This window comes from Hypomesus transpacificus, unplaced genomic scaffold (genome assembly GCF_021917145.1).
Source record: "Hypomesus transpacificus isolate Combined female unplaced genomic scaffold, fHypTra1 scaffold_31, whole genome shotgun sequence".
Classification (NCBI taxonomy): Eukaryota; Metazoa; Chordata; class Actinopteri; order Osmeriformes; family Osmeridae; genus Hypomesus; species Hypomesus transpacificus.
Genome location: NW_025813837.1, coordinates 687,067 through 697,721, shown reverse-complemented (window position 1 = coordinate 697,721; position 10,655 = coordinate 687,067). Strand labels below are relative to the sequence as shown.

Genomic DNA, 10,655 nt, shown 5'->3' with positions numbered 1-10,655 from the left:
ATTAGTTGAGGCATCATGAGAAGGGCGCTTACAGGATTACAATGACACCGGCGCACATATGAGACGGCAATACCAGTTATCATTTCGCCTATTTCACGGCCGTTTAAAGACACTTTTTTGTTGTAATTTGAAGGAAAACTTGGTTCTCCATGCCTTATCAACAGGATTAATTTAATAAATGAATGGACATTTTGCTCCTGCGTTTAACAAAGGTAAGTGTATTTGAGTGGGCAGAAACAATGTTTGTATTGTTTTATTTAAAATATTGAATAATATAACCTGTTTCTACTATATAAAACATAAGTCAACTTTAGTGACTATATCCATCTTCATGACCTCGCCATCTTTTGATAGGCTATTGACTGTATCGTTTATATTCCACTATATGTCGTTGCAGTATTTAGTTTTTTCGAGACTGAAGTCAATGACCCCGTTATGGAAAAATGTGGTGTCGGTTTAAATAGGTTTGCTTTGCAAGGGCAATATTATATAACCTATTTGTAAATGAATATGCAAAGTGCTTCAGCGAGAGCGCACGTTAATCTCGAAGTGCAACACCAGTATCCACCAATCATTTCCAAAACCCTTTTTATTTTGCCTCGTCCTGACTTGCAAAGACATAAAAATACATAAAAGTGGGCCATGAGAGCAGAACGTTAAAAACGGCTATAACAAAACCAGTCAAAACACTAAAGGGAAACTCACTGCCTTGAAGGAGCATAGGACAGGTATTGGCAGGGAGTGTAGGAAATAAATCCCACCAATAGACTGGAAATCAAAATCATACTTAGTGTATAGCCCTTTTTAAGGGCAAAGTCCAAAGGCTTCACGGAGACCAACAGATTAATAACCAATCTAAACTCTCAAAGACCACAAGAAAACTCCCTGAAACTCAGACAGAAACATCAGGGTGTGCAGTTTGGAGAGGTATCTGGCAAATCGAAACCTTTCCAAAGGATAGAAATCCATCTAAAAAACTAAACAGTCTGTCACACACAACTGCCCTGCAGGGCATCAACACGTCTTGTAGGAATGATCCAGAAGATGGTATGGAAGAACTGGGAATGGCGGCAGCAATTGCACAATATGCAGGTACATAGGTTCAACACATCTGAGAATGACTGTTCTTGGTCTGTGAATGCATGCAGTATATGACCCTGAAGGAGAAGGTCTAGACCTTTAATCAACATCTGGTGTGATCGTGGAAAGGAGGTCCGCTGAAGTCCAAGTGTCATGCCTGAAGTATCTTGCTAAGAGAGTGCAGCATTCCCAGCTTGGAGATGCCAAAGTTTTGTTTCAATTGACAAAATAAGTGTAAAATAAATAAATAAATAAGTGTTTTACTTGTTATGCAGTTCCAATTTTTGCTCGATCGATGGCTGCAGGCCTTAGCGCAGATCAACATGGCAGCAAACACGTTTAGATTTATTTGTTGAGAAACGCTCATCCAAACAACTTTCTAGTTGATGCAAAACATCATTGGGTGTTGAGAAATACACCTGCCGAATTTCAACTTCATATAATGACCGGTTTTAGAGATGATCAAGACAGACATACAGAGATTCCTGCCTTCATAGTTAGGGTTAGTGCAGTGGCCACATTTCATTCCTTGAACATTAAGTTTTGGGGGCTTGTGAAAAGTGTACAAGGACCTATTGAAAATTCGCTGCATGCAATTTGCATGCTTCCATTGCATGATGCTTTCATTCCGACACCACACGTACAAACATTATCCTTCACACTGGTGACGGCTATGAAGACCACACCATCATTTATCCCAAGGACCATGTGTTTGGTTACATTTGGATTAATTACTGAGATCAACATAATTGTCTACATTTAGTATAACTAGCAAAATATTCAAATAATGTATAGTCTACTATATAGTTTCTGTTTAGTAAAAAAAACCTATATAAAAAAAGCATTTTTCAAGTGTTTTGCGGTCATAGAATAATTTGGGTTTAAGCTTGATTGCTCTTGTGGAATGTTCATAAGGTTTTCCCATCAATCCCAAGATTCCTGTTACTATAACTCCTACTCCAAACAATTACTGCAAATGACACTGATAAGTCCCCATTTATTTTTACTAATTCCCAAAAATGTCTATTCCCCTTTCCTATCAAAATAAGCTCAAGCTCTAAACCTTTTCTCCCGTTTTCAGGTGTAAAATGAATGACGGACTTGAGACAAACATCACTTTTGTATATGACAACAAGACTTTAACAGACACCTTCAAGGAACGCCTCATACTCAAGAGCAACATAACCTATGTGGGATTTTACCTTCACCAGCCATCCATAGCAGCCATATTTATAGTGTCCTACCTTCTAATCTTCCTGGTGTGCATGGTTGGAAATGGAGTTGTGTGTTTTCTTGTGCTGCGGAGCAAAAACATGCGGACTGTCACCAACCTGTTCATTCTCAACCTGGCGGTCAGTGACCTTCTTGTTGGGATCTTCTGTATGCCTACCACACTTCTTGATAACATCATTACAGGTGAGTACACAAACGTGTCACCCTGGATTGCTTTGATCCCAATGTATCAATGTTTCATCACCACCACGCCCCTCTCTAAACTAGGGCTCGTTTGTCAATATTGAAGGCCATTGAATGCAAAAGTGGCCTGGTTACCTAGCCAGCAACTTGATGAACTGACTGCGAAATGTTCACAGCTACTGTCTGACAAAGTGTGTTTCAGGTAATATACGCCCTTTTCGGCAGGTAATAGTAGTAGTGGCATTTTCAAGTTTGCTTTTAAATGCTTAGTAATGTATATACTCTTAATGCACATATATTTATTATGTTCATTGTAAAATGTTGCATTTACTTATTTTTTTTGTTTCCAATGATGCAGTATTCATTCATGCTTGTGTGTGCTTTGTGATATGTTGGCACTTCACATTCTCCAGGAGAATGCTCGATCGTCTCATTACAGAGAGGTCAGGGAAGAATTTGTACAGTTCTCCTATACTGGCCCAAATGGGGGGCAATACAGGAGAACTATTACAATTTGTATTCCAATGTTTAAGCTTCTGTTCACTTTGACAGGATGGCCATTTGGAAGTTTGGTGTGCAAGATGAGTGGCATGGTTCAAGGAATCTCAGTTTCCGCATCGGTTTTCACTCTGGTTGCCATTGCTGTTGACAGGTAATGCCAATATATGTTGTTGTTGTGTTAAGTATTGGATCACATCCTGCATTTCATGGTTAAACATTTTAATGAGACATTCTCACCCAACATTCTCAAAAAAATTACTGCTGACCACTTATTAGGTTGTGATACAAGTACCTAAGCATTGACATAGCGTTGATATGGGTAGATCATTAATTATCAACGTGATGGTTTAGTCAAACACGGTCAAAATCCCCCCAAAACTATAAAATATTTCTGCCATAACACAGACGATCACGAAGACCTTTAGAACATCAGCTCACATTGCAAATGTACACATATTAGCTCGTTTTCAAGTAAAGCAGCTGTTAAAATATTTAGCATTCTGGATAAGTGTTTTAACGCAGGACTACACAGCTAATTCAGTATCTCAGACTGCTATGACATCAAGGACTAACCATGGGTAATATATGCAGCAGCTAGTTTAGAAGATCGTGTTTCACTTTGAATTTTTAAATTCAACATCAATTCATGACATTATGAATGTAAATCTCTACGCTGTTCATACTGTAGGAGTGAGAAACGAAACACCACTTGTCCACTGTAATAGACTTCTCTTTTTTTCAGATTCCGATGCATCGTTTACCCTTTCAAGCAAAAACTGGCTCTGTCAACAGCCACAGTGATCATAGTGATCATCTGGGTGCTGGCTGTGTCCATCATGTCTCCCTCTGGGGTCATGCTACAAGTGACAAAGGAGCAAACCGTCCGTATCCTACTGGGAGACGGCAACCAAACACGCCCTTTTTACTGGTGCAGAGAAAACTGGCCAAGCCAAGAAATGCGCAAGATTTACACCACAGTTCTGTGTGCCAACATCTACCTTGCGCCTTTATCCCTCATTGTGATTATGTACGCCCGTATCGGCATTACTCTGTTCAAAACTGCGGTTCCCACGGTTGGCAAGCCTGGCCACGATAACCGCAATATGGTGTCAAAGAAAAAACTGAGGGTCATTAAGATGCTTTTGATCGTAGCATTACTGTTCATCGTGTCTTGGCTCCCGTTGTGGACACTGATGATGCTGAGTGACTATGCCAGACTCACCGAGCACCAGCACCGAGTCATAAACATTTACATTTACCCCTTTGCACACTGGCTGGCTTTCTTCAACAGTAGCGTGAACCCGATTATTTACGGTTTCTTCAATGAGAATTTCCGCCGGGGGTTCCAGGCGGTCTTCAAGTTCAGCTTGGGCACGGCCGAGGGGCACCACCGACAGACCTACTCACACGGAGTGCTAGAAAACTCTGTGCTGCCCGCCAGCCCCCGGGCCAGCACAAAGCCTTTGTCCATCAACACTATGGACGACAACAGACGGGTCATTGAGCAAGATGTAGTCATGGATGATCTGAAAAGGGTCTCTCAAAGCAGTGATAGTGTGACTGTGTTCTCTATTTGAGGAGAGGATTGCAAACATCCTCTGGAGGGGGGAAAGTTGTGTAAAACGTTTGACGTCATGCAAAAACATGACGCAAACATATTGTGGTTTTATGAGTTCATTCTGGTTGTACTGCATTTACTTCATCAAGATGCTTCAGTCAGACTTATGTAACTCTGAAACGGAAGTTGTGTTCATATGACATTCTATTGAGCTCTTAGCTTGATTTTATATCTCAAAACATCTCATTCAACTGAGTTCTCATAGAGACTATACAATGCTGTTTTAGTGGTGCCCTCTTGCACATTGTACATTTTCAGTACACGTTTAACATTATGTTATGTGATTACTAGCCTTGTGAGTCATTTAGCATTTTTTACTTTCTGCAAAAGTATGCACTGTATTGTACTAGTAACTTTGGGAATTAATGAGTAGGCAGCAAAAAACTATTTGACATTCTGATCATCATATCTCAATTTCAGCTAACTTTCAGGGCAAAGACCAGTGAAATGGTAATAGTGAAAATGAGTGTGGATTACCTGATAAACCAGTACAATGAAGCGTGCAACAAACACTAAACGCTTAATTATGAGGGTGCTCTGTAGGGTCATCTAATTGACCATTAATTGCTGGCATTCCTTGTCCTATGGCACACTGACATGGAATCTCAACAGTAGACCTTATTGAGGGCTAAACAATGCGGAAAGCCACTGAACTTAATGAGCCATGCCCTTCGATGAATAGCTGGCTGTTCAATTGATTTGTGTATTTAATAAATCCACTATGCCATTCTTTTATATTGCATGCTGTAAACCTTAAAAGGAAAGGTCTCAAGAAGTAAATACATTAACATTCATCCTACCATGGACATCGTGTCACTAATGATGATTGGGATCTCATGGTGTTATTCATGGTTGTTGCTTCTGCACTCCTATTGGTTCATGCCTGGTTCAATATAAATGCCAGTTGTCTACAGTATAAATAGAAGGCATCTAAAGATGAAGTATTTCTTGCATTGTACAACGTCTAAGAATCCTAGATATTAGTGATGTGGCTTTAGCTATGTCCTGTGACGTCAGCAATAACGGCAACTATAATCTGATCTGCTTTGGGAGACCCTATGATTGGAGGGAAGGGACAGGCTGAGAATTACTGCCACATCTTTCTATACTTGACTCTTCTGTCATCTACATTGGTTGGCTACTGTCTTTAAGAAAGGACATTTTATGTTTTGTAAGAAATATAATATTTCAGTTAGCTACATTTGAACAATAATATAGTCTTGAAGTATTAAATAAAATGTTGGTCTGAAATTATTGTTGTCTTTAAAACTACAAGGCACACAATGATTACACACTTTGACATACACTTGTCACACACTTATACAGTTCTCATACAGACCTGAAACCGTCATATACCTGATTTAACAGAACTGTAAGGGCGACATTTTCAGTGCACTGAGCAAGGAACAACTGGGACAGCTTACAACTTAGTCAATTAATACAGCAAACACCTGTCCAGAGGCATTTGGAGATGATGTCCGATTTTCTACCTTGTTCAGCTTTAAACCTACATAAACTACATACAATTTGTGAAATGTATACAAGGTCATTGCCACACTTTCTTACAGATATGAATAAAAACAGCTGCGTTATTATTCAACGTATTTAGAGGAAAACCTTGTATTAACCCAACATTGGTATTTGGATTTAAAGAACTGCCCAGGGCCTGTTTGTTATCAAAATATCCATGTTTATTCCTTGTGTGGTTGGATGCAAAATAAGCTCCCTTTGCTGAATGACAGTCGTGCACTCAGTCAGCTGTGCTGTGAACTGTAGCGTGAAGTCTGTGCATGGCTGCTCACAGAATTCTCTCTCTCTCCACACTACTGGGGTATTCAACCCCCCCCCCCCCCCCCCCCCCCCACCCCCCTCATTATCAATTCTGCTCCAGTGTATCCCTGACTGTCCCCTTCCAGCATCACTACAATATAGGTCAGTGCCATAGCCATAGACTCGTACAACAACCCTGTGCTGCCGTGACTCCACGGATACATCTGTTGGTGCTTGGATGACCGGCAACCTCGATCCTGACCTTTCTGATAAGCTGTTTCAGGTCTCAATGATTCAGCCCGACACAGATACATCGGGAAAAACATGGTGAAGTTTATGGCCTCTGACTTATCGACATCACTACCCCAGTTTACCACCAACGTGTGGATGACAAAGTTGGCACGATAAAAAAAGAGGACGGTTACATAATACACATTTTACCATGGCTGGTATTAACTACAGTCAACATGTTCTGACCTTTTGGGTCACCATTGCATTTAATTTGTTGTTTGATCTGTCATATGGGCCAGGTTGAGACCAGGTTTGTTGTTAGTTGTGTAACATTCTATTAATACCAAAATACAATTTATACTCTATTCAGTCCATGGCACTGGCAACGAACGAGTTGGAGCAGTGATGTTAAATCTAGAGAATGTGTTCTGAATTTTGTTTGTATATTTCATGCCTTTCATACTTTTAAACACGATACTGAAATATTTAGGGTAGGCCTATGGCACATTTGCTTTTACATTAATAAATAATGCCTGCCAAATGATTATATTGAAAGGCTATTTTTCTTATTATAGCAGAAACGTCGATTAATTAGTTGAGGTCAATAGTTGTCTATTCGAGTGTAGATCCTTGTATTTCGGGACTTGGAAATTGGTGAACGGTAGCTTACCTTTAAGAGCGAGATAACGACACGGGCCCAGGTTACCAATACCACCATGGTGTGCTACTCCTTCCGTGCTCCAGTGTTGGAATAACCTCCACGCTCAACCACGCACCTCTCCGTTCCTACGGACCATCCACCGTGGGCTCAAGACGCTGCACTTCAAGCTTCACCTCGACAAACTACACTTCAGCCTTGCTTGAGGAAAACGAAAGCCGCACTTCATTCTTATCATGGCAGCCAACCTAAACAAACAAAAAACTACGCTTCTCTTTCTTTGGGAAATGTATACACTTGCTATACTGACATTCTAGCACAGACGCACAACAGATTCACCCAATCAACTGCAGGTGTGTTAATTGAAGCTTATAAGGCGTTCCCCTATCGCAACATAAGAGTTGCATGCCTTTAGCCCTTCATTAACACTCATGCTTACAAAAGCACATGTTGCTATGTACCTGCATATTGTACAAAATGTTGTCACAGTCCACCATATCCAGCTCCTGCCTGTATTGTTCACGTCTACCAAGGATTTCTATCACATGCTCCCTACCTGATTTGCTCCCTATGATAAAGGGTAATGAGTTTCCTATTCGACGAAAGCACTCTGCCAAAGTCTAAACTATTTCCAATGCAATTAATTGTTACATAAAAATGTGTTTCCTGACTGAACTGGATCTCTGTATCTTGTCCCTTGTATGTGATACATTTAGAAGCAATACATATATTAAGCAAACGTGGGTGGCGTGTGTAACTTAATTCAATCCAACATGATATGGATGAAGAGTGACAAAATGATTAGTATATTGTTTTTATTACTACAGTATGTGCTCCCCATACAACAAACAGCATCAGTAGTGTACATTTTATTTCATTCTACAAAAACAAGTAGAGTAGACAAGCAATTAGAGATGAGAAGAACTTCTATGCATCAGCTCCTAAATGCTTTAAATACAAGGGTAGCTCTGGGGATGCGTAAAGTTCATCAAACTCTATGCAGAATGCATCTGTCTGAGATTCAGGGATTGTCAATATAACATCTAAAATACTAGTATCGTCTTGATCATTAAAAGCTTTGCATAACATTAGCAGCAGTGTCATAAAGGCAGGGAGTAAACCAAATGAAATAGTAAAAAAAAAATGTTTTGGCATTGTGTGTTTCTAAATGGTTAAACACAATTTACCACTAAAAATGTCTAAAATCTATTTTTGCCTTGCTTGTGCAAAATACCAATCCTCTCGTCTTGTTAAACATGTGAAAACACAATTGATCAACTCAACAATTGATCTACTCTACAGTTGGCTGTGACAAATACAACCATGTTTAAGGCCTTCTCAAAACAGCTGTGAGAAAACAGCTTTCTCAACTGAAACATTTTAAAAGCATATCATGTACAACTTGTTTGCACATCTCTCTTTCCAGACCAACCACTGTGTACTCTTCAAGTCCCAATTCCTTTATAATGGAAGCATTGGCCCTGTAAATGACATGGACCTACCGGTTATTTCTTTTAATTTAGTATACAGTACTATGTACACCTCACTGAACATAGAAGTGAGAAGAACCATTTACTCTCAATAAAAAGAATGCTCTCAATCCTATATACAAGTATAGTTAGTACGATGGTTGCACAATGAACTCTGCTGATACATAATACACAGTTTCATTGCTATTGCAGTCAAATGCATCGTGGTTGTGACAAAATAATTTTATAATAAATAGCTCCCATCTCAGCTCTTTCTCAAAGCTTTCTTCAGACAAAGTTGAAGATACAGTAAAATATGTTCCACCTTTATGGACTTTCAGTCTAACTTTGTGTGTTTTTAATAGTTTGGATCACACTTTGAGATAAATGTGTTCCTGACAATCTCTACATTTTATTATTGGGACATTGTTGAGTTATGATGTCGTGCACATCAAAACAGTAACATAGTTTAGCCATAAATCATGGCCTTGTACACAAAAAGTTACTGATGTGAAATACATCTCCTCAGATTTTCATCAGTGAGGCTTTTAATGGCTTTTATAACTTAGACATATTTTTTGTAAACAAATGGGTTGAAGATATATGCTTTATTAGCTTGATAGTTAAGTGATCGGAAAGACAGGTGAGTGAGAGGGCCATACAGCAAGGGGCCCAGGCCAGATCTGCCCCCATGGCGCTTCAATAAAGCCTCTGTGATACACGCTCTGCCCCCGTGAGCCACCGAGACGCCCCATTTTTTTTAAATAAAATGTTATGTTGTAATAATGTCATTATAGCGTTCTGCAAAGTATTCATACTTTATCATTTTTTCATTATAGTATTCTAGTATTTATTATTTTTTATTCAAATGGATAACGATTTTATGTATAAACAGTCCAAAATAAGAAACATATTTGTTCAAATGTATACAAAGTTAAATATCTACATTTATGTAAGTATCAATCCATACACTGACATCACACTCCAAACTGAGCTTAGATATATATTGCTTCCTGTGAGCATTCTTGAGATGTCTCTAGAACATTATTGGAGTTCACATGGCAGAAGTAAGAGGATTGAGATTATTTTTAAAAGGCACATAAGGAGGAAGGTTATAGAAAATAGACAGGAGGATATCAAGAATCCCAGTATTTAAAGGTTCCTAAGGTTCGAAGTTCTTCTGCAGAGATGACAAACTGTTATGGGAGAGTTGGTTGGACCAAAGCCACTTTGGTTGAAGAATACACTGAATAAAAGGCATCTGACAGACCTCACGGAATTCGCCAAACCATACTTAAAGGAATCTGAGAGCATAAGGAAAAAGATGATCTGGTCTGATGAGACAAAATATGTGACTCAGTGGCCTAAACACCAAGCGCTACATCTGGAGAAAACCAGATACCGCTGGCTAATGCCATTCCTGTGGTGAGGCATGTTGGTGACAACATCACGCTACGTGAACACTTCAGCAGGGACTGGGACCCTGGTCAGGACTGAGCAAATGATAAACAAAGCTAGAAATTGAATTTCTTTACGAGAGCCACCTCCGGAGGACACACAACATTCTCGAAAGGGACAAGTGTCGGTACAAGCCTGTTCATGTCCTTGAGTGGCCTAGCCCGAGCCCAGAAATCTGTTGAAATATCTTAAGGTCACAGTTCATTAGTATTTCCCACCTTCTCTGAATAGATTGAGCAAGGTAGAATAGGAGAAACGTTCTAACGTTCTAGGAGAAACGTTCTAAATCCAGGTGTGCAAAGCTGGTAGAGTAATACCCGAGAAGACTCAAAGCTGTGATCACTGTCAAAGGTGTGTCGACAAAGTACTATATTAAGGTCCAGAAATATTTAAGCTTTTTGTTTATATCTCAATAGGGCCTTATTTTGCAAGTACTGACCAACCAAAACAAGAC

General features: G+C 39.5%; 1 protein-coding gene across 1 annotated transcript; it reads left to right on the top strand.

Annotated features, from left to right (window-relative positions):
* Positions 1–146: 146 nt before the first annotated feature.
* npffr2a (neuropeptide FF receptor 2a) lies at positions 147–4,621 on the top strand. Its single transcript, XM_047015971.1, has 4 exons — positions 147–212; positions 2,162–2,496; positions 3,049–3,148; positions 3,740–4,621. The coding sequence occupies exons 2-4, from the start codon at positions 2,169–2,171 to the stop codon at positions 4,572–4,574; spliced, it is 1,263 nt and encodes a 420-aa protein (XP_046871927.1). The 5' UTR covers positions 147–212; positions 2,162–2,168; the 3' UTR covers positions 4,575–4,621.
* The last annotated feature ends 6,034 nt before the right edge of the window (positions 4,622–10,655 follow it).